Source organism: Marasmius oreades, chromosome 9 (assembly GCF_018924745.1).
Source record: "Marasmius oreades isolate 03SP1 chromosome 9, whole genome shotgun sequence".
In the NCBI taxonomy this organism is placed as follows: domain Eukaryota; kingdom Fungi; phylum Basidiomycota; class Agaricomycetes; order Agaricales; family Marasmiaceae; genus Marasmius; species Marasmius oreades.
The window spans coordinates 2,044,913-2,071,869 of NC_057331.1; the positions used below are offsets into that span (position 1 = coordinate 2,044,913).

The 26,957-nt window shown below is 47.5% G+C and overlaps 11 protein-coding genes across 12 annotated transcripts; 7 read left to right on the top strand and 4 right to left on the bottom strand.

The window, feature by feature from the left end:
* Positions 1-1,399: 1,399 nt before the first annotated feature.
* Positions 1,400-2,511, top strand: E1B28_013543 (uncharacterized protein). 2 transcript variants are annotated; one of them, XM_043158706.1, is made up of 7 exons: positions 1,400-1,663; positions 1,722-1,793; positions 1,853-1,879; positions 1,947-1,973; positions 2,028-2,145; positions 2,201-2,242; positions 2,296-2,511. In XM_043158706.1, the coding sequence occupies exons 1-7, from the start codon at positions 1,443-1,445 to the stop codon at positions 2,404-2,406; spliced, it is 618 nt and encodes a 205-aa protein (XP_043004060.1). In that variant the 5' UTR covers positions 1,400-1,442; the 3' UTR covers positions 2,407-2,511. The 2 variants fall into 2 exon arrangements, with proteins under 2 accessions (XP_043004060.1, XP_043004061.1); XM_043158707.1 differs by having other exon boundaries at positions 1,400-1,793.
* Positions 2,487-9,590, bottom strand: E1B28_013544 (uncharacterized protein). Its single transcript, XM_043158708.1, has 13 exons — positions 9,338-9,590; positions 8,815-9,270; positions 4,388-8,761; positions 4,166-4,330; positions 3,990-4,111; positions 3,789-3,938; positions 3,599-3,740; positions 3,449-3,550; positions 3,325-3,396; positions 3,139-3,278; positions 2,962-3,085; positions 2,704-2,906; positions 2,487-2,646 (listed from the first exon to the last, which is right to left on the bottom strand). Exons 1-13 carry the CDS (start codon positions 9,507-9,509, stop codon positions 2,521-2,523), a joined length of 6,348 nt encoding a protein of 2,115 aa, XP_043004062.1. The 5' UTR covers positions 9,510-9,590; the 3' UTR covers positions 2,487-2,520.
* Positions 9,591-9,611: 21 nt separating this feature from the next.
* On the top strand, positions 9,612-10,311 carry E1B28_013545 (uncharacterized protein). The gene is made up of 4 exons (XM_043158709.1): positions 9,612-9,850; positions 9,911-9,982; positions 10,040-10,142; positions 10,197-10,311. Exons 1-4 carry the CDS (start codon positions 9,758-9,760, stop codon positions 10,268-10,270), a joined length of 342 nt encoding a protein of 113 aa, XP_043004063.1. The 5' UTR covers positions 9,612-9,757; the 3' UTR covers positions 10,271-10,311.
* A 479-nt stretch (positions 10,312-10,790) lies between these two features.
* E1B28_013546 (uncharacterized protein) lies at positions 10,791-11,928 on the bottom strand (the record flags this gene model as incomplete). The annotated part of the gene is made up of 5 exons (XM_043158710.1): positions 11,886-11,928; positions 11,753-11,829; positions 11,253-11,704; positions 11,081-11,186; positions 10,791-11,026 (listed from the first exon to the last, which is right to left on the bottom strand). Exons 3-5 carry the CDS (start codon positions 11,400-11,402, stop codon positions 10,791-10,793), a joined length of 492 nt encoding a protein of 163 aa, XP_043004064.1. The 5' UTR covers positions 11,403-11,704; positions 11,753-11,829; positions 11,886-11,928.
* A 155-nt stretch (positions 11,929-12,083) lies between these two features.
* Positions 12,084-12,254, bottom strand: E1B28_013547 (uncharacterized protein; the record flags this gene model as incomplete). The annotated part of the gene is made up of 1 exon (XM_043158711.1): positions 12,084-12,254. The coding sequence occupies one exon, from the start codon at positions 12,252-12,254 to the stop codon at positions 12,084-12,086; it is 171 nt and encodes a 56-aa protein (XP_043004065.1).
* An 824-nt stretch (positions 12,255-13,078) lies between these two features.
* Positions 13,079-13,472, top strand: E1B28_013548 (uncharacterized protein; the record flags this gene model as incomplete). The annotated part of the gene is made up of 2 exons (XM_043158712.1): positions 13,079-13,291; positions 13,350-13,472. 2 exons carry the CDS (start codon positions 13,079-13,081, stop codon positions 13,470-13,472), a joined length of 336 nt encoding a protein of 111 aa, XP_043004066.1.
* Positions 13,473-13,621: 149 nt separating this feature from the next.
* On the top strand, positions 13,622-14,126 carry E1B28_013549 (uncharacterized protein; the record flags this gene model as incomplete). Its single annotated transcript, XM_043158713.1, has 4 exons — positions 13,622-13,726; positions 13,787-13,834; positions 13,891-13,983; positions 14,043-14,126. The coding sequence occupies 4 exons, from the start codon at positions 13,622-13,624 to the stop codon at positions 14,124-14,126; spliced, it is 330 nt and encodes a 109-aa protein (XP_043004067.1).
* Positions 14,127-15,864: 1,738 nt separating this feature from the next.
* Positions 15,865-18,299, bottom strand: E1B28_013550 (uncharacterized protein; the record flags this gene model as incomplete). The annotated part of the gene is made up of 3 exons (XM_043158714.1): positions 17,465-18,299; positions 17,205-17,406; positions 15,865-17,152 (listed from the first exon to the last, which is right to left on the bottom strand). The coding sequence occupies exons 1-3, from the start codon at positions 17,775-17,777 to the stop codon at positions 15,865-15,867; spliced, it is 1,803 nt and encodes a 600-aa protein (XP_043004068.1). The 5' UTR covers positions 17,778-18,299.
* A 376-nt stretch (positions 18,300-18,675) lies between these two features.
* On the top strand, positions 18,676-21,007 carry E1B28_013551 (uncharacterized protein). Its single transcript, XM_043160836.1, has 5 exons — positions 18,676-19,102; positions 19,157-19,271; positions 19,331-19,667; positions 19,726-19,939; positions 19,993-21,007. The coding sequence occupies exons 1-5, from the start codon at positions 18,952-18,954 to the stop codon at positions 20,376-20,378; spliced, it is 1,203 nt and encodes a 400-aa protein (XP_043004069.1). The 5' UTR covers positions 18,676-18,951; the 3' UTR covers positions 20,379-21,007.
* Positions 21,008-21,953: 946 nt separating this feature from the next.
* E1B28_013552 (uncharacterized protein) lies at positions 21,954-22,266 on the top strand (the record flags this gene model as incomplete). The annotated part of the gene is made up of 2 exons (XM_043158715.1): positions 21,954-22,136; positions 22,192-22,266. The coding sequence occupies 2 exons, from the start codon at positions 21,954-21,956 to the stop codon at positions 22,264-22,266; spliced, it is 258 nt and encodes an 85-aa protein (XP_043004070.1).
* Positions 22,267-22,587: 321 nt separating this feature from the next.
* On the top strand, positions 22,588-22,890 carry E1B28_013553 (uncharacterized protein; the record flags this gene model as incomplete). Its single annotated transcript, XM_043158716.1, has 1 exon — positions 22,588-22,890. One exon carries the CDS (start codon positions 22,588-22,590, stop codon positions 22,888-22,890), a length of 303 nt encoding a protein of 100 aa, XP_043004071.1.
* Between the last annotated feature and the right edge of the window lie 4,067 nt (positions 22,891-26,957).

Consider the following 26,957-nt stretch of genomic DNA (forward strand, 5'->3'; position numbering starts at 1 on the left):
CCGGCTTGAATTGATCCACGCCCTCACCCCAGATATTCGGGTCCAGATGCGCTGGGCGTGAAGGACATATAACGATGCCTCCTTTTCGGAAGATGTGGTCTCTGCTTGGCGACTGGACACGGCGGTGAAGTAGTAACGTAGGATATTCTTACTTGATCTTCTTTCTTGGTCCAGTCGGGCCCATCTCGTTGCAGTACGCTGTGGTCTAGTGGCCCTTGGTTCAGGTTCCTATCATCCGGAGTTGACGTGTGTTGTCATCCGCAACCTGCCATGCATGGTAGCACTGGACTCCATAAATGGCAGGGAGTAAGAAATGTGGGGGGGGGCATCATATTCAGGTGACTTTTTGACGAGTGTACAGCGGGGGGTGAACGAGGATGGTGGTGTTTCAGGGTCAAAAATGTTTTGAGGCATGTAGTGTAATGTATAAATGTCGGAATCAGCAGAGACGTCTTGGTTGGAGTGAAGTTGTGTGCTATAAGAATAGTTATGAGGTTCCCTGACTCGTGGTGAAAGAGACAGATGTCTAGAGAGTTTCACGCCGCACAGTCAGCACATCTTACTATTCTGAGGGAGTACACACATACCCTGATAACGGCAATATGCCCTGTCCCAATCACCTTATGCAGCGCCGAAAATATTCACAGACCATTAAGGGGTTCATTAATATCGATATCGCCATCACCTCGTTCGTCACATAAGGTTGGCATGTACTAGGCAAGGAGCAATTAGAGAAGATGTTAGAGAGGAGTATAAGTGTAGATGGATAGCAACTCGCGTCACTTCCTTTCGAGTGCAGCACAATATGTGTAGCTTCACATTCAAGACCATCGGTGTGAGGACAGCGGGGACCATCTCTGGCTTTCACCCCCTCGCGAAACGAAGACATCTGCGGCTCAGTATGGGTAGAGGTAGAAACCTTATCAAGTTTCGCGTCCACAAATGAGGATGTCGTAGAGCACTTGTAATGAAGTGCAACGTCTTGCGATGAGCGGAGAGAGGGTGCATCTGCATCGGTAAGAGGTGCCTCGATGACGATACAATGTGCCTCGAGAGTTGGTGATTGCGAAACAAACAAATGAAATGAAGGGTATCCAGTTTTGGTTTGGCAGATCGAAAGAGAGAAGCTGCCACTTTGGAACGGCGAGAAGGGCTTGATCGGGATCGCCCACTGGTACGAACTCCTCGTCTATAAGCACAGTAAAGTGGATGCAGATGTGAACTATCCCTTCCTTTGTCACTGGGTTCCCATATATTGCGGGCGGAAGAGGTGGGGTGGGTAAGGTCAAGGAAACCCGCCTCGAGTGGTCTGGTATGATAATGTATAGTGGACTGGCCATGGTACTCCGCTGCAGCACAGCACGAAATTTACGTTTACGAGTGTTTACGTACCTGTCTGTTCCTCCTCTACACCTCCATCTCCTCGTTCGAATAACGCAATAATGCCTGCACAATCGTCAACAGAACAAAATTTTCGAAGTAATCTCTCTCAGTTTGCATGGGCCAGAGGCGCAACGGATGATTCCCAAAACAACCAATCGCAACCGAGCGGAAATGCCTTTTCCCGGTTTTACAACGCAGTAGCCGGAGATTACATCCCACTTCGGTCGAATGAGCGGTCGAATGAAGAGGAGGCTTGGTTTGCGCTGTCGAGATGGGAGAGGTAGTGTGCATTTGGGAACTTGTCTGGAACGGGACTTATTATCGACACTGTTACCCAGGCTACTGGGATTCGGTGCTTGCCTCATAGGTGCTACGGTGTGCTTCTTTGTCGCGTTCTTAACCATGTTGAGGTCAGTTCGTTTGGTTTTGGGTCGTTTGAGAATCATTTAACGAATGCTTTACCGGTAAGACCTTCGAAATTTGCTTTGGCCTTCAGGTGAATCATCGGAACTGTGCGTATACGTGGAATAGGATAAGTGACGAAGGGTCTTCTCTTTTTACAGTCTTGGAAGTCTCCTGGTCATGATTGGGTGCGGCTCTACTTCCAGCACATGCAGAACCGTCCATTCTCAATCTTTCTGCAGATTCTCAGTGCTCATAGGACCCATAAATCATCTCAAACATCTCGTGTCAAAAGAGCGACTGCCATTCACGTTCGTCTACTTCGGAAGCCTTGGCCTCACTCTCTACTTCTCTCTTGGAGTAAGCCGCCCGCGCAATGCCACTTTTATAACCTGATACTCATTCACCATCTCAGCTTCATTCTTTCTTTGGATCATTAATCGGTGCAATCGTGCAAGTACGTGCAATCGCATATCCTTGCAATACTCGGTTATAACTGAAGCCTAACAGGTCATTGCCCTCGTTGCCTACGTGCTAGCCTATTTCCCGGGCGGAACGCAAACATTGCGTATGGGAGGATCTCTGGCCTTGCGTGGTGCCGGAAGCTTGCTACCGAGATAGTAAATTGAACATTTTACCTCGAAACCAAGGGGTTCGGCGCACATCAAACCTATATTATATATCCTTGCAGATTTGGATGATGTACAACATACGTATCATATACATAGCTAGATTTCACGGGTTATCATCAGAAGGCATTAACTCAGCATCGTGGAGCCCCACACTGTCTCGTATCCGCCGACACATTATCTCGACGTAGGCCTGGTTGGCTTGCCATTCCTCTCCGAGTGATTCATCGTCCTGGGCGGAAAACGTCAGCCTTGGTAATGGGCAGACACGAGTACGCATCGCACTCACCACAAGTGATTGAAGGCGTTGTAAAGACGGTTGTAGCTTTCTGCCGACTTCCAAACGCAAGTTTTCAGGTTCGGGGGCCGCTAGGAATCTCATGGCAGATCCTCCTAGCGTGCTTGAACCCGGATTTTTGGGCGTCTGGTTTTCGTTTTCGCCGTAATAGCCTATATGTCTCCACAACAGAAGAAGGACCATTTCAACAGTGCCTGCGATGTAATAATCAGGATCGATTGTTGCAAATAGTTGAGCGAAAACACCCACTAATAGTAAGCCTGGCATCGTTTGTCGCGAGGTGCCTTATACGTTGCAGTTCCCGACAGACCAACGATCTCTTTTGTTCAATTTCCAAATCTTGGATGAAATCGAAGTCCACATCATGGACCATCTGTTGTAAACTGTTCAGAAAACTGCCTAAATCGAAGAAGATCATATGCAGACCTCATGGATGTTGTCAACGGCGACAAGTGCTTTGGAACTAAGCTCCGCTGAGATGTCAGATATTTGTCGTAAAGTCCCGGCAAGATCGTTGCAGAGCGTAGCAAGCGCTTCAAGAGCATCTCCAAGAGTAGGTATGGTTGCTGATGCTCTTTCAGTACACGCCAAACCAAAGTTAAAATTTCTTACCGAGGAAATGCCCCCTCTCCTCATGGCGCGATAATGTATGAATCGGAGATAGCACTGGGTTTATTTCGGGTTCTGTTTATGCTCTCAGCGGGAGTTTAGAATGTAGTTATGGATCTAAACGTACCGGTGAAATCACTTATAGCTCCAGCGTAAGCAACGAGTGCTTTCTGTAATATCTTCCCAGTTCTCCGCACATTGGCATCAAACTTACTTTCAGGCCCAAACCCTATGACAACGTCAATCAAATGGCACCACGAAGATCTCAGGCTCTTACCTGACGCAGGCGTGTTAGCGTCTGTAATTTCCGCGTCTGTTTGTGGTTTGATATTCTCTATCCAAGGCCCGTTCGCTAGGCACCTTGTAGAAAGGGACAATATCGCACTATTTATTGCGCCAAATCCAGAGTGAGTCGACAACTGAGGAATCATGAGCACGGTGGAAGGATAGAAGGTTGAGTTACTGACCAGCTCTGTACGTGGCACCAATGGAAGGACCTGGGCACCAAGAGAGACTAGTAAATGTATCTCCTCCAACAAGGCCAACGAAGCATCATCAGTCTCATTTTTGAGCAGGATTACTATTGTAGAACTGTGACGAGATAGGAAGTCGAGGATCTAAATAGCTCAAGTCAAAACTATTCATCAATACAGAAAATGCAGACCAACCTGGCTGGAAGCTGTCGCGTGTTTCGCGCTCAGAGTCGCTAACATCGCGTTCACAAGCTGAAGACTGGGCATGAACAATTGGTGATATCGCTGAATGGCGGAGGGAAGGAAAGTATCGTGATCTAAAACGTGTCATTTTCAGCAATGAGAATGCGAGTACAGACAAATGGGCATACCAACGAAAGACGAGTCAGCTTCAGGTCGAGCGTCTAAATAATCACATTGTGCCAACACAGGAATCAGGTGAGCCTCGAGTAGTCGCTCTGCACCGGCCCGGGTTTGCGCAAGTCGTATGAAGAACGACATCTTTGCCTCATAAACATAAAGAGGGTTCAAATCATCTGGATAGTAATCTCAACTTGGTATAAGGCGTCAACAAAGGAGACAGAGATCCTTACCGGGGTCTGGTTTTAAAATAGATTGCAGGAGCAAATCAGAATCGTTCAACCCTTGAACGAAATTTGAGAGAATGCCGTGGCGGACGACAAAATTTGTAATGGGATGATGCTTGTCGAACGCTGAAAGTTGAACCAGGGAATCCAAAAGCAAAAACGCGACCGTTCTCCAAACTTCGGTACCATCAATGGCATCTCGGGATATTATGGTCACCAACCGCTCTAAAGAAGGCTTCATCAAAGACAAACTGTTTGCTTGAACGGTCTGATGAGACGACTGGCTTCGGGTAGAGGGTACAACAGCCATGAAGTCGGCAGAATCATCCGCACGGTTATTGGACTTCAGGAGTGACAGATGTAGCCCATCGATAGTTCTATGTGAAGGTGAAAGGTCGTCAGAAGATGAAATGAGATGGATGTAGTTAATTAGGGCAGCATATAAATTCCCCCGAACAAATTCTGTGCCGCTGCTGTTGACAATGCAAGCTAAGAAGCTCCGAAGGATGGCATACAGTCGCTCTGCTGGTAGAACGCCAGAATCGGGATCGCCGCCAGCAGATTGGAGAATGACTTGATGTCGCCTATCCTCTCGCAACTTCGTGATCGAAGATAGAATGACTCCAGACAGTAATACTGTGGTTGAGTCATCCACATTACCCGAGTTGATGATGGGGGGGAGAACATGAAGAATGTCGAAAAGCATGTTTTCGCGATGATCGTGGGGTAGACGATGGAAGCACTTGCTTAAGGTTGTGTCTAATAATCTTCGCCATGCCTCGAAGCCAGTGCTGGTGGCATATAAGATTTGGCGCCGATGATTTTCCACTGCGCAACTCTCGAGAATGTAATTGGTCTCCAAATTGAGCTGTTCGGCCTGAACAGGTGTGACGATCGTATTTCGGGAGAATAATGTTCGTCTGGCGGCGGAGAGTAACGACAAAAGTTCTGATCGGTCGATTATCTCACAACCAGACGAGTCTTTGCGTACGCAAGATAATAGGTTCAGTTTATCCAAGAATTGGAGTTGAACACTGCGGACCTCCAATGTGTCGGACCAGTCGAATGTGTGAGACTGAACGAGCCCAATGATCCTCAGATGTGATTGCCCTACCTCGCGGAACGGACGCGACATCTCATCCTCCCATACATCAGGATCTTCCGAGGGAGATTCATTGCCATACAAGATATTCAGAAGTTCCGATACGGCAGCATGCTGACCTTTGTTCGTAAGCACATGAAGATCTAGAGCGACCAAATTGAATATCCAAGATCTCGATCGCAAAAACGAGCTGAGAGTCGCAGTAGTCGTTGTTACGCGGGAACCATCCTGATATTGGACCTGTATGCAAGGTTCGTTATAATCCTCGGGAACCTGAGAAGGAATGGCGGCCAAGTGACGGGCAAAGAAATCTTCCCGGGTGCGAAGGTAGCGCATCGAAAATCCTGAGGTTCGAGGTTGAACACAAAGCTGGTATATGATGTGGTAGCATCGCTCTGCCAAGGCTGGAAGAGTGGCAAACAGAGGCGCCATTTGGAGGGCGTGGGTCCGATCTTTCACTCTCCCTTTTAATTTTGGTATGCCTAGGTTTAATAGATCCAAGATAACATGAATACATGTCCTCCTTGATCCGAGAGCATGGGGATCCTGGATCCCTTGATTGTTTTGCGTGGAGCCGAACAATAAAAAATGAGCAAAATTGGGGTAGGGCCGATTGGACTCTGTGTTCTGAAGTAAAAGATCAAGGGCAGCTACTCTTGTAGCCTGTTCAAGTGGTACAGGGGGACTACTGATATCAGGAGCACCGGCACCGGTACCCTGTTCCGCAATAGTTTCTGCCGTAGAGACGTCCTCAGAGCTCTCTACCTGCAAAAGGTTAACGTATCCTGTCAATATACGGTCCGATTCGTCGCTCCGTTCAACCAAGGCTGCTAGATTTGTGAATGCGGTCGATTTTGATAAGATAGAGAGGATCTTCACGGAGAGAAAAACGATTTCGAAATGAGAAGGGTAGGAGACGTATGCTCCTAGAGCAGGAATTGCTTGAGGGACAAACGACAAAGTCTTATCGAACGCGGTGTAGTGAGAACGATGGTGTACTGTTTCTACAAGAGGTGTTCCATCGAGATCATTTAGTAGCGGAATAAGAACGTCCAAGAAGATGTCTTGAATCTCCAACACCCGAAGCACGATTCTGAGCACCCTCACGATAGTGCTTTCAAAATATGGCTCCTCCTTGGCAAAACCCTTTTCGAAGCCCTGAAGTCCCTCGATGATGTAAGAGAGAAGCGACTGGTGCAACGGGCGTTCGCCTCCATCCGTGAGCAATCGGTTCATGATGTCGTACCCTGGGTGGACGAGATAGGGTGTTATCGTGTTGTTCTTCAGTTCATTTGATTCCGTCGCCAGAAGGAAGGACTCGAGGTCGTAACTAGCAATCGCTCGTTCCACAAAGCATAAACACAAATCATTGATCTGCCATCGCTCAGAAGGGCGAAGATACTCTCGAGACGGTATTCTCGAGAATACGTTGTCAATAACGAACGCCACGAAGGGTCCTATACCTGGCAACCGGTAGGGTTGCCCTAAGGTATCGGGGACAGTGCTTACAGAAGCACGGTCTGCTACTCGATCCCTGAACGGTATCCGTTTCTGCGTATGAATCAATGTGCTCAGCAACTTGAGGAAGGGAATGGTTGCAGGATAAAGTCCATGCGTGGCTTCAACCTCCTCAAGTTCCACCTCCACACCTTTTACAGGGCGAAAGACTCCGAAACCACCTGTGGAAGCACGGACATTGATAACCTCCAGTTTTTCCATAAGTGTCCAGACGGCTTTGCATATTTCCACTCCAGGAACGCCCGCACCAGGCTGACAAAATGCCGCGAGGGTCTCGAAAAGCATGCCTTTCAACTCAAGTGGTACGCTTAGAGGAATGAGGGAAACCAGTGTGGGAATAGCACGGAAATGAGAATGGCCAGAGATAGCGACGCGGACTGCGGTTGAATACGTGACCACTGCAGACAGCAAACGAAGAAAAGATTGCGCGAGTAGCACATCTTTCGGGGTAATGGACAATCCGATCTGTGACTGTTGGACTTGGTGAGCAGTAGATTGACTCCCACCGAACGAATTCTGGGGTAGAGGATTCGGCATCGCACTTCGTGCCGCAGCGGGTCCAGAGGCCCAGGCATCTAGAATACCAAAGATGACGTCCCACGAAACCGAAGACGCACTTCCACCACCTGTGGGTAAGGAACTGCCAGAGATAACTTCTCCTCCACCTTTAGCCATGAAATTGTAGGCCAACTCGCTACAATGTTGTCCCTTTGCTAGACCGGCTAACATGTCATATAACGACATCGACATGGTCGAATCGTGAGCCTGCGTAGACCATATTGCCCATTGCAAAAACGCTGGTAATCGACCGGCGGTTGTCTCGAGCTGCTCCAGGTAAGTTGGCGGTCGGGTCTCTGCATTGGGCCCCGCTCCCCAAAACTGCAAAGCGGACTCTTCGGGAAGAGAAGTGTACAAAATTCCGATGAATGAATAGAGCATGGCTATATCGTTTCGAGGAGAAGATCGATCCGCTGCTTCTTGCGTCGAGTCTCCCCCTCCCCCTCCCACTCCACCACCGTAACGACCTGTGGCTGCGCGATTACGGTCACGAGCACTCGCCAGAACGAGATCCTCCTGACGTTGCTTGATTTTTCGCAGTTCAGAGGATGCATGTGTGATCAACATTCGGATTAAGGCCTCGAAAGCTGACAACACATGCAACTTGAAATCGTCTGAAGGAACTTCCCGTTGTTCCTGCTGTTCCTGCGAAGGCACGAGATTGACAAGAAGCGATGGGATGAGAGGGCCTCCATATCTTCGCTGCAGCTGAAGGACCGCGACACTGAGGTACGTGAAGAGGTCGCCTTGTACTGCATTCCAGATCTGGAGTTCCAACTCCTCCGTGCGGAATCCTTCTCTATTTTGGAGCTGAGGATTGTTGTGCCGATGCCAAGTAAGAAATAATGTCCACTCGAGGAGAATGACGGCCTTCAATCCGGGCTCTTTCCAGGACGATGTCGGCGCCAGCTTTTGGGTCATGAATGAAACGCTTGCTGGGTCGTTGGCGAGAAGAGCACGGAACTTGCCAGCTCGACTATCAGTACTGGCAGGGTCTAGTGCGGCCAGAAGTGCTGTGAGGACGTAATAAGTCATGCCGTGGTTGGGATTGACTTGTAGCCATTCCACGACGAGCTTGAGTTCTGATGGCGAGAAGTAGCCAGCGTGAAGTAGATGATAGAAAGCGGTCGCCAACGTCCTTCGCTCGTACTTCAGAGAATCGTATCGGCCATTCAAAATATCAGATCCGACGGTCATGGTACCTTGACAGGAAGATTAGCGTCCGACGTTGCAAAACTCGACGACAGAATGTTACCTTGGCCAGGCGGTATGACGGTGTTACTTTGAGCATTTCTCCTCGCAGCATCTACCCGAGATAAAACCGTGCCCAAGTGCTCCATCTCTTTGAAGAGGCGGTGTGCGAAAGGAATTACACCACGACTAGTCCGTAGTCGCTCGGGTGGGATAATCTCTGCAACGACAAATTGTGCAACATTTCGGTAAAATTCGGAAGTGTCTTCGGAGACTCCAATCTCGGTAACCTGCATCAAGATGCGCAGGGAATCTGCGAGATTCCGACGGCGTTGGTGAAACTCGAGGATTGTTGTTTCGACGCAGTTCACCGCGCTGACGTTAGGGTTTTGAGCCATAACATCATTAAGTAAACCGGCTATGTAGCGTTCTGAGCACTCGAGCTGTTGGGAAAGGAATACGACCTGTCTCGCGAACTCTGGGTTGATTGCGACTTGCTTGCCGTTTATGAAGGTTTTGCCTATTGTGGTCCGAAATCAAGTGGTCATTTGGGCTTGTACGATGCCAAAAAAGATCTATATACGCACCAGATTCTATTTCCTTCTGATGTTCAATATTCCGTAGCCCCACATCGAAGACTTTCACCAAACGCGCCTTGTGAACCATGAGCTCGTCAAATACTTCTTGTTCTGCGTACTGCGATCCTCCACTACCCAAAGCATTGAGAAGAGCAGAACGAAGCCGAGAAATCGTCTCCATTGACCCCAAATTCCCGCCGTCGAAGTCAGGCGAGACTTGTTAAGTTTGAATTTTTGTGATGGTGGTTGGAAAGAGTTTCGAAACGCGTAAACAACCGTCAACAACACTCTGTTTCTCGATAACCCACCTTAAACTTCGACATTGGACAAACGTTCGCAGCTCTTTCTTGAACTTCAACTACCAAAGTCACTGTTCAGTATTTTGTTGGATTACGACACTCGTCAACACGTCAAGGCAAGCTGAATATCATGGAAGAACAACAATCATCCCCGCGCGTCAACTCTGCTTTGCTCGGAAAATACACCGGAAGAAGAGTGAGATTGACGGGCAAAGTGCTGAACGTGAATATATCGACGAACGTTACGTGCTACAGACCATTGACGCGCTTTTTCCCCCTGCAGGTTAACCAAGCCGCCAAACGCGCCCTAATTCTGGCCAGTGATGGAGGAGAAGTCAGTGTTCAATTCCATGCGGTAAAGTTTCCAAGCCCAAACGTTACCATTTACGTTTTGCTCACACCGTTGTTAAAGGAGAACCCCGGACTAGACACGACCTTTGTTGAAATCGTAGGGACTGTTGTTGATGTAACCACAATACGACAACTAATTGCAATCAAGATGTCTGATAACCTGGGTGGGGTGTTCAGGCTCAAATTCTCCTTCTTTGAATGTTGATTGTGCCCCATAGATCTCACTGTTGTGGATAGAGCCGTGAAAATGGCCCAAGAAGCAAGATTTGCAGAGTTGTTCACACTACCATGAGCGTAGATTCGTTGCTGTGAATCTATGTGTACTCACAGCCCCATCTCTGGCTGTGGTGAGGGCTTCGCCATCAAATGCAAATTGCAAGTTGAAACAGTGAGTTGGTCATTGACAGTTCCCGGAGCCATAGCTACAAACTTGAGGAAAAACCACCTCTCACACTTCTTGTCCTCTATTCTCCGGAGAATATCGTTGAAACCGCCACTTTACTGGTATTAGTATGATTGTACGGGATTCCAGTCTTTGCATATTAAGCTTAAAGAATATTTACGCGGAAGCGGACATGTCGACTTCGAGACGGTGGCACAAGCGTTTTCTTTTATACGATTCATATTCCATATGCCGTACATAATACTACTAAACGTTTCGCTATCGATAACATACTTGAATCCGTTGGGTAAGACTACATACTTCTATATTTAATTGCCTATTGTTAAACGGAGATGATCATCCTAGGCACTCCGGTTTTAGGCAGTGAATCCTGGAGGTCGAGTACTCTACTGGTCCATATTCCTTAAGCTTAGGTCTTCTTTGAAGCTACTCCAGTACCATCGCTCTTCTGAGGCTGAGGAGCAGGCTGCTCAATACGCTGCCCATCGCCGTATGCTCCCATTCTTTGTGCTTGCTGCACGCTGACGTGTTTTGCGTCATGCTCTCGAACTGGGAGGAGATCTCGAATATCTCGAACACTGCTGGATTCGTTTAGTCTCGTCGGAAGATGTCCCCTTTTCTGCGCCTGTTCCATAGTCAATTCGACTGCCATTGATAACTTTAGAATAGAAAGGTAGAGTGATAGGACCGTTTACGCACATTGTTCGTGTACTCCTGCTTCACGCTTGCGACGGTCGCGTTCTCTAAGAGCATAATAGAACCCGGCAAAGCTGGCGCCCAGGAAACCCATAGCCACCAGCGCGTTCTGTGTCCATGAGATGAATCATTATCAACAGTACTGGATTAACTCTTCAGGTCTAGTGTGACTTACCCTGACCGTTTTAGGAGTCATTGGGGCACCCGAATTTACGCTCGCATTGAGTTGAGCTTGAGCTCGAGAAACGGGGGATCTGAGAGGCATGAGGGTTGACGTTGAGGGTTGAGGAATATATCGTGTCGGAAGAGCGACTTTATATTCCATTTATCTCAGATTCCGAGCCGGGAAGTTAGATGGTGACGTCGTGTAAGGTGGATGGATCGTAGACATTCGCTCCTGATCTATGTTGTATCATCGGAATATCGGAGAGCGGTCAATTAAAACACGAGCCCACGCGTCGCAAAGGTATAGTGGTCTTTACTTGATGACTTCCTCCCCAGTCCTTGAACGAGCAGAACCGCGTGACTCCTGGTCCCAAGGCATTAGGTCGCTCCCTGTGCAGCCCGATGTGTGTAAGGAATGGTGGAAGGATCGACCCAAATCTTTTTTGGCCACTCGGGAGTACCCTAATCCTTGAGTCTGGCTGAGTAAATGAAAAGACACGCCGTACTCACCTAGATACCTGAATAGGCGGTTAATATCTGCGACCGCGTCCTTCTTTACTATAAATTCCCATCCACAATGAACAGATCTAGAGTCGTCCCTTGGCTCTGTAGGGCTCAGATGGATGAAGCAATGGTGCAGTACCTTAAAGTAGAAATTTGAAATTCGCGGTTGGGTGGTTGTGGTGGGACGGGCCCTTTGTTTGGCCTCGTCGCTAATCATCGTCAATGGCCAACCGTTCTTGACCCACAACCACGACCACCCACAGTCCATAACGGTGACCATGGCTTGTTCCTCGACATTCATATCACCTTTCAGTTCTATTCATCTCAATTTTTGACTTTACCGGACAAAGTTTTGTGGTGGTGGTCTCTCGCGGGCGTTCCTCGACATAATCGTCCCCAGCTCATTTGCGTGGTCACCGCAGAGCAAGGACGCTGGATATCCGCATGCAGCCTCGAGTCCAAGACGGGCTGTTTTACGCTCGGGAGCTTCTTTGTTGGCCACACGCATGTTGGATGACCCCGTCCTCACACCACATCCGGCGTACGAATCGTTCGTAATCCTGCAAGAATAGAAAGCCACATACGACCCTCGCAATACTCACCTTCCATCGGGATGATTATTTTCGTAGAGAGTCCTAGAGAGTGCTTGAAAAATCTTGGATTGCAGGATATCGGTATGTCCATTGGTCGCTTTACCCTCGTCGATATTCTCAGTCCGTCCTAGCTAATTGTAGTCACACAGTTTGTCTCGCTTGACGAATCTTTGGTATTCAGCCTTCAATAATCTATTGAAGAGGTCTTCCGGCTTGATCAAATGTTGGACAAGAATTTAGCCTTCGATGCTGGCTTCTTGGAGGTGTCTTGATGGCCTTGATTTTGCAGGCTAGTCGGCGGGACCTTGTTCACACACACACATGCTGGCATGCATTCTGAGTTGCTCTATGAACGTCGTGTTCATGGTATCAGTAAGAAAAGACTTGGAGTGAGTCACTCGTTCGTCCCGTCCACGTGCCGAGCATTAACGCCTTTTTAGCGCCCGTCGCTGAGGTATCCAATATGAGGTTGCGTCGCCTTTAGGCAACTCAACTAGTGAAACAGAGGTTCTGATGTCCCGAAAATCGAGCATAGGACGTAGTTTGAGTACCAGATCTCGGTGCAAGGCATTCAGAATCAGGAAAGCAGAAATTCTTCGTCATTTCGATATCGAGGTTGCGAAGCTGTAGTGCTAGGTTATCTCCAGCCATCGTTTCTATCGGTCCGAGGACGGGTATTCGCAGAAGGCAACTCTTGGAACTGTATGGGTGAGTTATGGAGGCGAAAAATAGATGCGGAATGAACGATGGGCTACAGTTGGGATGGGCGAATTCCGACCGTTTGGTGTTATCATGGAAGGTGGATTCATGCGTATACCCGCACAGAACAGATGAATTGCGATTGTTAGCTGTCTTGTCTGAAGAGGTGGTCATGGTGGTCAAAGAGGTCAAAGAGTGGGTTGGTTTGGGGAAAGTACCATTTTGCGTTGCGCGGGACGAGTGTAATGTCGAGGTGTGTTCTCATCATCATCAGCATTCAAATATAGACACCGCTCAGTCTGCTATTTCAGCCGTCCGTTCTCTATCTGCGAACCGTGCCCGGCAAAAAGCAAATCTTTCTCCTTCGTAAGACCATAACCTCGGAAGCTGTTCCATCCTTCGAGTACACCCCAAATTCTGTTCGAACACGTTGAATACTAAATGTAGACGGATCCTGAACCTGAAAATCTCACGATTTCGAAGTCTCCTTGCACATCTCTCGTCGTTTCCTCTCAACTGTTCATTTTCGACGACTGTCGCCTTCCCTTGTTTTTGCATCGCTTCCTTTCCTTGAAGATTGCTGATGGACCTCCCAGAACGCCGAAAACAACACCTTACAACCTCTCGTCGCGCTCGCTTCCACCCGTACCGTCGTCCAGCCTCTCCCCACGAAGATCAGAGTGTGCCCGTGTGTTCCAGTTTTCGGTCTTCTTGAAGAAGGCCATCAACTGATGCATTTCTTGCGTAGTACAAACCGCGTGTTGAAGACGACACTTTGCTTTACCTCGCGTTTGATGCAAGTCGACATTGAGAAAAACGAAAATTGATTCTGTCGTTGACATTCATAAATAGGTACCAAATCTTTCACCACAAGCCCCGAATGACGTCCCTCTGGAAGTTGAAGACCGTTTCAATGATCGCAATGAAGATGAACTCGGACTTTGGGTTCGTCTTCCTATCGTTTCCTCATACACATTGTCGTCGCTAATGAACTGTATGTGCAGGACCTCGGCCTCACTGTATTTATTCTACTCGTCTTGCGGCATCTCTTGATGCTTGTTCTACTCCAACACAATGATGGGCCTTGAAAAAAGGTGCTACTTTTCTACGACTTGACTAAAGCAAATTCTGACACCGTTGTTATTGACAGTTGTGCTGTGTGTTCTTATGAAGCAGAATACACATCTTACGTCGGACTTTTGAAAAATGTCTGGTCGGTTTGGGCGTACTTGACCTCCACCTCGACCAGCTCGCAAGTGTTAAACACACCCTGGATTTCGTTTTGTTCACATGGTTGGTTTGAGGATCCAGTTTCGCGAGGCTTTTTGCACTCTTGTTTGCTATCTTTTATATTTTCCTCTAATGTAGTTAAGCGCTGCTCTCCATGTATGCTTCTCGCATCATCTATACATTATTGTAGAACACACGTACATACATCTAGCCTCGCAGTTCGACAAGTTAAGTTATTGTATAAAAAGATAAAAGATCATAAACATAAACAATTGATCCAAGAAGGCCAAACCGAGCTACACTCAGGCTTGATACACAAGCCGCGCAATCAAGGACTCCGAGTCGGACATGTTTCTTGATCAACCAGTCATTTCCCTTCAAGCTTGGCCGGGTTACCATCCTTTTTGGTCGGTAAAGTCATATGTTATGGGTGCCTGTGAGTTCTGTGTGCTTGAATTTCCGATTCGAGCTGATTCTTTTGCACAGGAAGAATTGAAACGTAATTCATATGATTTACGTTATACTTTATATTACAGCTATTTGCATATACCTTGTCACTCCCGGATTTTTTTTGAAGATAATAAAACTTGTACATACCGAACAACTTACTGAGAATACATAAAATCTCTCCTTCCCCCGAACCCGCTCCCTTCGGCGCACACCGGCTGCTCAGTTCCTCGGCCTCCACTGGCACCCATTCAGGTTTTATCCGGCCTCTTTTATTGCCCGCCAACCGGATAAGCGACTCATGGAGGCCACAAGATGGACGGGATGGCCGGTGGAGCCGGAGTGCCGAAGGGAGCGGATTTGAGACAGGGGATGAATTTCACCAAGTCGTTCAGTATGTACAAGGTTTTATTATTGTCAAAAAAAACCGGGCGAGTGACAAGCTCTACGCAAATAGCTGTAAAATTATGAAAAAAAATTGTACCGTAACGCCCATGCAAGATGTTGACGCGATGTTTTTTTTATGTTAATAAAATTTGCAAGATTGTGGAAGAATAAAGAAAAAGGTTTATGCTAAATTTTATGCTTCCCTTTATGGTTATGGATTATGCTAAGCTGTGTATGAGTCTAGCGTAAAGTCAGAATAATCTATACCATAAAGGGAAGAATAAACATTTCCCTTTATCCTTGCGTAATCCTACAAAATTTATCAACATAAAAGAAACATTGCGTCAACATACTGCACCGGCGTTATGGTACAATTTTTTTTTCATAATTTTAATATAAAGCATAACGTAAATCATATGAATTACGTTTCAATTCTTCCTGTGTTGGGAACGTTCATATCTCGATCACGTGCACGGAAATCACACAGGTCGGGAGATATTCCTGATGAACCATTCACCTCGAATTTGTATGGAAATACAACCCTTTTCATTGACTTGTTTTCGAAGCTGGAGTGGTAAATTTTGCCAGGGGGTGAGCGGAAGGAGGTTCTGGTACGTGTTTCTTTGTTATTACCATCCTCGTACTTGTTTACACAGCTGGTTTACATTAACGCATCGCTCCCGGTGTAATTCTCCAGTTTCTTTTCATTACCTATCTAAAGGTTCCTTCATTTTTCAACTTCAGCCTCCCAATCCACCTTCCTCAGTTCAGACCAGCCAAAAAATCCCAACTTCCACGTTGCTTCGCCCGAAGTTTAGGTATGTCGACCTCGTACCTCCTACTGGCCTCGATAGCCAACACTCGCTGCGTGCACTTTTCCACCAACTGGGCATCACCTTGCTGCTTTGCCTTCGCCAACTTTTCCTGCGCCTCTTTAAGCAGCTTTGCATACTTGACATCATCGTGAATATCTTGTCGCTCCTTTTCTGTCAGTAGCATCAGCGCGTCGAACATGATTGAGTTCAGGAGCCTCGGATTGGCGGCCTTCTCTAACCACTCAAACATGCCGAGCCCCAGTATACCCAGTGCTGTAGCTCTGGACGTGCTCTCCAGCTTCTGCGTGATTTCGTGCAAGGGATCTGTCGGAGCGACGAAGTAGAGAGTAGCAGCCGAGATTGCAAACCATGCATCGTTGGGCTCATCAGGACGAAGTCCGAGCCGCAAATTAGTCTTGGAATATTCCACTGTCCCAGGCAAGATCGGAATCCCGTACATTCTCATATCAAGCAGAGAAGCTCTCCCCGGCTGAGACTTCAGCGTTTCCTCCACTTCCGGCTCTTTGAACGATACCATCGTCGCTCCTTCCTTCGACCGCGTCACCGAATCAAAATATTGCGCGAAAGTAGGGCTAATCCGTGGGCTTTGGTCATCGACAAGTGCGAAGACCTTCAGTATGCTGGGAAGCGATGACTCGTACTTCTTATCGTCCGGCAGAACAGGAGCTCTAGGCAGCCCAGCTCTATCGTAACCGTCGACACGCAAGAAGCACTTCGACTTCAGAAGGTTCGAACAGAAGTGCTGACAGTTCTGGAACATGGATGTCCAACGTGTGATGTCCGGGTCACTCCATACAAGGTCGACGAAAACTCCGCTCTGATCAAGCACAAGTTTCTCGAATGCCCTCGTGTTCTGGTAATTCATCCAGGTGCTCGTGATATCCTGGACGGCAACATTTCTCGCCTCCTCTAGCTTCGATGGCGATAGTCGCTGCACGACCTTGTACTTGTACAGCTCCAAGGTGCGAAAGACAAATTTGTCCAAGACTGCCTCGGTATACACGTCCCTGTTGTTGACCTGGACGAACAACCCGTCTATGACCTCCTTGATCAGGGCAAAAGGCCGAGAGGTCGGAATGCGGCTAACGGTGTCAAGTGGTATCTGTTCCATATCTGTTGTGTGGAGTCTTGCGGTCATGTTGGCTGGAACAAGACGCAGCGCGGGACGTTTGCCAACTGGATTGAATCGCGAAGTGATCAGGATACCATCGACTCTGTAGCACTTCTTGAGAGATCTAAAGTGGGTAAGGCCACAACAACACGTACTGTTTATCCTCTGTTTTAATACCCGTTTCGAATTTTAATGGCCCCCACAGGACAGACCCATGGGCATTACCCCATCGCAAGACTCCACGAGTCGTGAATCGCAACAGATCACGGGTAAATAACCAATCCAGCGCTTCTATTGGTGCCCCGATACGATCGCCCATTCCTCTGTCTTCAAGGAGAACATCTATATCAAAAAGGCCTGAATAGTCTCCCTCAGCCTTTGCCCTGGGTTAATTCGCTTCATCTACCAGACGCACCTGCACTCTGTAAAAGACACCGCGCGACATGAGTAAATGCCTTCTCCTCCTCTGTAGGATCGAATATATCGGTTGTGGAGACCGGTGCCGCTGTCTTTGCTAGAGCTAAAACATTGATACCTGCCCGTTTTGCAACTTCGATGGTGTCGCTCATAATGAGAGAAATAGCCTCGGCCATCGATTGCCAGAAGAGGTTCGCAATGGCTGTCTTGATGGCATCCTTGCCCTGGTTCGCTTCTGTGTAGTGCCATGTTGGCCAGGACCTCTTCACAGGATTCGGTGGTTTCTCGTCTCGAGGGGCGCTTGACATCATGAGGCTGGAGTGTCGAAAGTAACAACATCTCCTGGTGCAGATTATATGGTGTTCTCCACCCCCCTTCGATCATACTTGGAATAAGGAGAATTTCGAATCGAACGCTAGCATGCCTCTTCCCATGACCATCGCTCCGAACGTTCATATAGAACACGACACTTTACACCATCACCCCAGTCATGCTTGATAGAAGAATATCTTCCAGTTTAGTGAGTCGCAGATTCAAAACGCCGCTGCAAAATCGTTCCAAGGTCGCTGTCACGTCGCATTTGGTGTCAACTCTATCCTCCTTCGATCATACTTGGAATAAGGAGAATTTCAAATCGAACGCTAGCATGCCTCGACCATCGCTCCGAACGTTCAAATAGAAAACGTGCTTTACACCATCACCCCAGTCATGCTTGATGGAAGAATATCTTCCAGTTTAGTGAGTCGCAGATTCAAAACGCCGCTGCAAAATCATTCCAAGGTCGCTGTCACGTCGCATTTGGATTCAACTACCCCCCTTCGATCATACTTGGAATAAGGAGAAATCTCAGAACCAACGCTAGCGTGCCCCTTCCCATGACCATGGTTCCGAATGTTCAAATAGAAGATGTGCTTTACACCATCACCCCAGTCATGATATGTTCCAGTTTAGTAAGTCGCAGACTCAAAACGCCGCTGCAAAATCGTTCCAAGGTCGCTGTCATGTCGCATTGGATACAAGGTACCACGTTCGGTTGGCAGCCTCCTTGTTCTATGACTTCAATGGCTGACGCCCCACCGTGCCCTGCAGATTCATCCATATACTTATCATTTGGGAAGTTTCCATGCTCAACTAGTGTTCCCTGACAATTGAAAGGCAGGAAATGCTTTTGCTTTGTGCACATCCGACAGACCCACTTGCAAATTCAAGAAGATGATCGTGGAAATCTTGTTACTTACAAAAGCCAAACCCCAAGGTTCTTGTATGATGAAGGAAGCTTGTCGCCCGCGGCCATGATTCCCTGATTGGTAGAGGCCAGCTTATCTCCGAGATTCATCATTCGCGCTGTAGTGGCCTGAGGTACGTTGCATCTGTCTACGTGCAAGTGGCGTACAGGTGGCGTGCAGGTGGAGGACTACACTCTAAGCGCTATGGTCATCCAACTGATAAATACAGCGCAAGCCTGCGTAAATCATCATCATCAACATGGGTGCCAGTACCTCAGTCATCCCATCCGCGTCTCAGTCCCTGGGTGCCTCGGGTAAGCTATCCGCAAGCACTCAGTCTGGGCGAGCATCGCAGAACTTCGCGGCGGTCGTCGGCGTTTTCATGAGGGCATACGAAAACGGGGACATCAGTGAGTAGGGCATTTCCTGTTGACGTTGTTTGCGAGTAGCTGAAAGTCTCGTAGATGTACCCGAGATCAAGGCAGCTATTGAAGGCCTCTCGGTCGCGCTGGATAAAGATCCCAAGCTGAAGTCTGCGGTCGATCTGAGCTTCATCGCGAAATTAAAAGACTGGAAAAAGTGTGTTTTATTACTACCTGTCATGGGTATTTCTGAAAGGGTGCGCTTATCTGTAACAGAGGAAATGAGCATTTGTTCCCGCATGTCCAGCTTGCCGTGTACTGTGCCAAAGAGGTCTACGACTTAAGAACCAAACAAGCCATCGACGACCGAAAGGCGAAGCAACCCCCTGGCTCACAGTCAAAACTTGTAGAGGGTGCACCTGCTGAACTTCTCAAGGGGGACCCGGCCAGCTACTTGCAGAACACAAAGAACTGGGCCCTGTTCAAAGACGCCAAAAGTAACAACCTGTACTTCTCCGTTAGAGGAACGTCGACGACTGGTTTTGCTGCTGTGATTGACAACCTGACCAACGCGGACGCCGACGCGAAACTGACTATCGAGTTCGACACAGGCGTGAGTTATGAGAATACTTCTGAAGCATTGACATTCACTCACCGAATGATGAATGTAGACCCAGAATCAAGGGAAGTTCAAAGCCCACAGAGGCTTCTTGGAGGTGGCAGAAGCTATGTTCCCGACGACAAAGGCTGCTGTCTTGAACGCAGCAAAAGGGCTGACCCCGAAACCCACCCTGGTGTTCTGCGGACACTCTGCGGGCGGCGGGACTGCCTTTTTCTTATACCATTTTTTCCAAATGCGTACAACTCAGGCAGAAAGAGACACATGTGAGTATAATTCATCTAATTGTGGAGAACACAGGTGCTTACTATCATTTTAGTCCAAGCTGTACACTGCATGACTTTCGGCTCAGCAGCGATTGCCTCCATCCCCAATCCAGTCCACAGCAAGCGTACCGATGACCGTATCCTCTCCTTCATCAACGTAAACGATCCCGTCCCAAGAGCTGAATTACCATACGCAGATTGGCTCGCCGAAACGCTTGGAAGGTATCTCGCCATCCGACAGGGAAACACCAATGTCCCGCCATACTCGGCTCTCCCAAACCAGATTCTCTACCCTGGTGGCGAGATGGTCCTCCTCGACGAAGGTGGCGAAGTCGCCGGGAAGCTAGAACCAGGAACTCTCAGCGGGAAGGCTTTTCTTGATTTGGCGGCGCACAATAGCCTCGGGTATAAAAATATCGTGTCACAATTGCTCAAGTAAATTTTCGTAGAAAGCGATGTCTAACGACGAGATGGTAGGTGTGTATGTTGAGTAGCTTCTGTGTCAAATCTGTATATTTTCTTTGAGCCGCGAATTATTTTCGACATAAACCACATAACGTTTTGGGTGGCTCTCAACATGTCATATCGATTGCGCCACCACTCCTCTCCGACATGCAAATCCGTCTGAGATTGTCTGCAAACTTGATAAGTATGACGTGACTTTTCTTCACTGTCAAATTTGTCAGTGACAACGAGGATTGTTTCTCCGGACTTCAGGTCGGGAGTAGTAGTGTTGTTATCGAGAATATTCACACCATGAGCGGCGACGTTTGTAGAAAAATAGAGCAGCGTGCCCTCGCGTTGAGAGGGGGGAATGAATGCACAGGAATGCCATGAAGAAAGGTTTATAAACAGGACGAATGAGAACTCACGGGAAATTGAATTACGAAGCCTCAAACATTTAGCATGATGATAGAATGGCAGAGTGAGCCCTGCAGACGTTGAGTAATTCAGGATGATCAGGACCAATTCTACTCGTCGACGCCTGGGGTTGTAGATCGTTCCTGCTTGAAATATGCCAATTTGCTCTGGTCATATTCAAAGACGAACCGAGGCTGCCTGTGGTTCTTCATTTTCAGTTTCTTCATAAGCAGCGAAGTCGGTATAGCTAAAGAACCCACCGAGCCAAGCCACGCGAATATGGCTCTAGGGTCCTGCCTCTCAGAGTTCCTTAGAGAAGCGGGTGTGTGAAGGTTTGCTGGATGAATTGATCCGGAAATTCTACAAGCTTCTAATGAAGATCTGAATGTTGCTAAGAAATAGTGAAACAAGGAGCAAAGTGCGTAGTACTCACCTCTAAAAAATTCCGACCGCGTACATCTTCGCATCCTCGTCCACAAGGAGAGAGAGTAGCTAGTCCTTTGCTCATACGGATGCTCATACGGATGAAGTATCGGAGTAGGAATTCGGGGACATATTTGAAATTCGCGGTGCGATTGGCCGTTTGTCATCGTGGGCAACGGCCAACCCTTCTTGACCCGCGACCACAACTGACCACGGTCCACAATGACGACCACGGCTTGCTTTTCGACGTCCACATCACTTTTTCAGTTGTGTCAGCCTCAATCTTGACTTTACCAGACATAGTCTTGCGGTTATAGTTACTTGCTGGCGGTCCTCGACATATTTGACCTGCCTCACTTCCACGGCCACTGCAGAGCAACCACCATGGATATCTGCAGATGCAGCCTCGATCCATAGGACGGGATATTCTATCCTCCGGGGCTTCTTTGTTAGCCATACGTGTGTTGGACGGCCGGCCCCGTCGTCAGACCATGTCCAGACGAATCGTTCGTAATCCCCTGGGCATGGAAATGCCCATACAAGCTCGCAGTTCGCACCTCGGGGGATAACTATGAAGAGACGAGAGCTTGAAAACCCTTGGATCGGAGATCGGTACGTTCGCTCTCCCTTGCCGATATTCTCAGTCCGACCTAGTTTTTGTAGTCACACAGCTTGTCTGAATTGAAGAATTCTTGGTTTTCAGTCTCCAGTCTTCACGAGTCTGTCGAAGATGTCTTCCGGCTTGATTCGATCGGACAAGTTTGAATCTTCGGTTCTGACTCTTGGAAGGGTCTTGCGGGCCTTGATTTGCAGGCCATTCAGTGGGATCTTGTTCACACATACACATGCTGGCACACATTCTGGGCTGCTCTATGAACGTCGTGTTCGTGCTGGTATCAGTAAGAAAAGTAAAGTGAGTGAGTCACTCATCGTCCCGTTTCCACGTGCTGAGATTAGCGCCCTGTCAGTGCCCGGGACCGACCCAAGGGCCTTCGTATGAGGATGAGGAGTATGAGGTTGTGTCCCCTTGCCAGTCGACCTAACTAGTCCAACGAGGTTCTGTTACTCGGAAAGTCAAGCAGAAGATACGGTTCCAGATCTCAGAAGGCATTCGGGACTAAGATAGCACAACTTAGTCGTCGTTTCAATAGCGGGTGACAGGCAAAGTGGCATTACTGCGTTATCCCCAAGCCATCGTTTCTATCCACACAGAATGAAGTTCGAGCACCGGTCCTTCCCAGAAGGTAATCGTAGGAAGTTTGTGGACGACAAGTATTGGCAGACGAACGGAGGGCTGCATTTGGGCAGGTCAGGTTCGAGCATTATGCTAGACTGAGGGTGCATTTATATCAACAGGCGTAGAGATGACCACTCTTGGAGTCTTTGGCGATCTTGTGCAAAGAGAAGGTCATGGAAGTCGGAGTGTGCATGGATTCAGTGAAGGTCGTTTTTTGCGTCGCGCGGGATGGGTGTCACGTCGAGGTGTGTTTTCAATCATATTGGTCAATATTCAATCCCAGAATGCAGCAAGTCTGGCGTTCGCTATCTACGAACCGTGCCCAGCAAAAAAAAACGATCTTACCTTTCGGAAGACCATGACCTCGGAAACTCTCCATCCTTCGAGTACACCCGAAATCCTGATCAATCATGTTGGATACTTAATGTAGATGGACCCTGAATCGAAAAAAATGTCACCATTTCGAAGTCTCCTTGCGCCCCTCGTCTCTCCCTCTCAATTGTTCGTTCTCGACGACTTTCGCCTTCCCTCGTTTTTGCATCTCTTCTTTTCCTTTCACATTCGTGATGAACTTCCTAGAACGCCAAAAAGAACGCTTTGTAACGTCTCGTCCCGCTCGCTTCCACCCCTACCGTCGACCAGTCTTTCTACACGAAAATCAGGATGCGCCCGTCTGTTCCATTTTCCGGTCTTTTGAAGGGTGTCATCAGCTGATGATGATTTCCTGCGTAGTACGAACCGCGTGTTGAAGACGATACCTTGCTTTATCTCGCGTTTGATGCAAGTCGACATTGAGAAGAACGGAAATTGATTCTCTCGTTGACGTTTATAAGCAGGTACTAAATCTTTCACCACAAGCCCCGAATGACGTTCCTCTGAAAGCTGAAGACCGTTTCAATGATCGCAATGAGGATGGATTGGGACTTTGGGTTCGTCTTCCTGTCGTTTACTCATTCACATTGTCAATGAACTTGTGCAGGACCTCGGCCTCGCTGTATTTATTCTACTCGTCTTGCGGCATCTCCTGATGCTTGTTATAGTCCAATAAAGATGATGAGGTTCGAGGTGCTGGTTTTTCTACGACTTGGTTAAAAACAACTTTCTGAGTTTCTGATGTCGTCACCACTATAGTGCTGTGCTACCGTTTTTCTTGGTCGTGCTTTTTGAAGCCGTCCACCCTTGGATGGAACTCGGTATCGATTTTTTTTTGGCAAATATCTGGCCGGTTCGGGCACACTTGTCCTCCAGAGGAACAGCTTCTTTTCAGGGTGTCACAGACATCTTGAATATCGCCTTGCTCAAATGGTTGGTTTCCAGTTTCACCAGACTGTTTTACGATCTCTTATACTGTTGCGTCTGAGACACGAGAGTCAAGACTTTATATATTAGATGATATAAACTATGTAACATACCTGAGACACGAGAGTCAAGACTAAAGACGTGTTGACTCTCGTGTCCGACAATATAGTACGCTATTTACATAATAAGTGTTAATGTCCGTTCGTCTACTCCAACACTCCCCCCCGAACGGACAAGTCTCTGAATCCTAATAGTGGTAGTAGGGTATAGAATTTATCATGAGTAAGTGATTTGGTTAATATGTCGGCGGGCATCTCTGCGGAAGGGGTATGAAAGATAGCGATATTTTTGAATGTTGATACTTCGTCTCGAAGCCAATAGAATCGAAGGTCGAGGTGTTTTACACGTCCGTGGTGATCAGGATTGCGTGCTACTGAGATGGCTGATTGATTGTCGACATGGAGAGGTGAGGGATTTTGGAATGTATAGCCAAATTCTGTAAGTAGATTTCGTAGCCAAAGGATTTCTTGTCCAGCGGTTACCGCGCTGACGTATTCAGCTTCTGTCGTGGAGAGAGAAACAAAAGATTGTAAGCGGCTTGCCCAGCTTATCGCACCTGTACCCATTTTAATAACAAATCCGCTAGTGGATTTTCCGTTGTCTGGATTACCACCGTGGTCTGCATCACTGTATGATGTAAATAACTCTCCATTTTCCCAGTTTTTGTTGGGACCATATTGAATGGAATAGTCCACCGTACCCTTTAGATAGCGTAGTACTCGTTTTAGTGCTGTCCAGTGGGCTTGGCCAGGGTTTCTTTGAAAACGGGCAAGGACACTGATGGCGTAAGCTATGTCGGGTCGAGTGGCAATGGCGAGGTAGGATAATGCGCCGAGGGTGTTTAGATATGGGATACCTTCCATTTTTTTGCTTTCTTCGGGCGATTTCGGGGACTGTTCGTCTGAGAGTCGGATGTGTGTGTCGAGTGGAGTGGAGACTGTATTGCAGTCAGACATGCCGACTTTTTCGAGTAGATCGAGAATGTATTGACGCTGTGAAAGTGCCAGAGTGCGTTTCTTTCGGTCTCGAATAATGTTGACGCCTAAAAGGAAGGTCTGCGATCCCAGATCAATAGACCATGTAAGACTATTATAATAAGTCCCAGTATTTCTATCCCTCCCTATTATTATATTTTACCATGTATTTGAGTGTACACCCTATTATAATAGTAAAAATCTTCCCACCCAAAAGTAATTGGGTGTTTTCCGCACTGCCTCCCACCCCCATATGATAATTAGCAGAAAGCGGACCGCTGCCATTAGTGATGTCACTGATTGCCGGCAGCCGGAAATTCCAAAAACCTAAATATGATTTTGTGCTCCGACATACGCTGGCCAAGGGTTAGACGAAGATTTAGCATCTTGAAGTAACACGCATGTCACATACCATGGGTCAAGCGGCGATGCAGCCTGGGTGGCCCGGCACAGAATGTATAAAAACATATTGAAAACATTTGCAACCATAATACCTAGATGGAAGACAGTACAGATCGTTAATGCGTTCAAAACATCGATAAAATGGTTCCTTAGGGCCTACAAAAAACATGGTGGACAACGTAGTTTATCAACCTTGGTTTCCCGGCCCGGGACCCGAGGATATCGAGAGATCATAAAAAAACACAACAAAAATCATAGCATTCAGAATATATTAGCCAGACCTTAAATATTTTTAGGCTAGAGTCCTGCCATCCGGACCTGTCACAGAAAAAAATACAGGCATTCCCACACAGAAATTGAAAAAGTCGGATTCAAGAGGTCAAAAAAACCGGTAAATCAGGTTCATTAACCACTGATGGTTCATGCACCCTCTCCTTTTCACAACAGTCCACTGGGAATTTTTTTTTGGATAACTCCAAATGATCATACACTATCCGGTAATGTTTTGTCATTGATTTTTATCGACATCAGACCCTCATACTGACCTTGACAGCCAGTTTTTGGTATGTTTAAAATTTTCTAACATATCTGCTGTAAGCTTATAGCAGTAGAGACAGACTGTTTGTGTGGACCCATGCTTATTGATAGTAAAATTTGTCTCCCTCAAGTATATGGAGTGAGAAAGAAGGCCTGTAATTTGGGTGGAAAAAAACATTTGGCTGAAAGACCCGGGCTAGTATTAATTAATTGCCAAGTGCAGTCCCTCATCCTTTGGTAGACTCAGAGTCTCAGATGTAGCCTCCTTTTAGAACTGTATCTCGTGTCCCACAAGGTTGTGAGGGACCAGTAGAATTATGTATTGTATTTTCAGTGGTGGAAAAAAACATATGGTTTTCTAATTTCTCACGCTCACCTGCTGCAGGTTATATTTACCCCAGCCATCCAATTATAATTTGGATTTCGTAAACCTATTCATAGCTGCCCTATTATAATTGGCATGCCAGTCACCCATTTATCATTGGGAGGCCCAGGCTGGCCTAGGAAGGTGGACTGTAGTGCAGGCACAAGCCCCATTATAATAGGGAGGGATAGTATTTCTGGGCTTAATTATTTTTACGCTACATGGACTCCTCCCCAGATCTCGCAATTTGAAGTGTTCATGTAACTTGGATATGGTCCTTTTGACGTCTGCTATAGACTTCGTTGCAATGGTGACATCGTCTACAAAGACTGGTATGATTATTCGTATTTTGTCTCGGCGATAGACCCATACACTATGATCACAGCGTACGCGGGCGAATCCCATTTTTGTAGTGAGCACCTTGTTGAGCTTCATATGCCATTGACGTCCGGCCTGTTTTAGTCCATACAGTGATTTCTTCAGCTTCCAGACCCATTCTGGTCCCTTTTCTTGGAATCCTTCAGGTTTGTCCATGAATACCTCTTCTTCCAGGTCTCCATTCAGAAAGGCGGTGGAAATGTCGACTCCCCAGAGTTCTAGATCTTCCAGTGCGCCAAGAGCAAGGATGGCACGCAGTGCTGCCCATTTTGGTGTTGGCGAGAAGGTTTCTGTGAAGTCAAAACCGGGTCGTTGCGAATATCCCTTTGCAACGAGCCTGGCCTTATACCTTTCAATGGAGCCATCTCCATTTCGCTTCACCTTGAGTACCCAACGGCTACCGATGGGTTTCCGTCCATCGGGTCTATGGACTAATTCAAAAACTCCGTGGTTCAGTAGTGACTGGAGTTCCTCAAGAGCCGC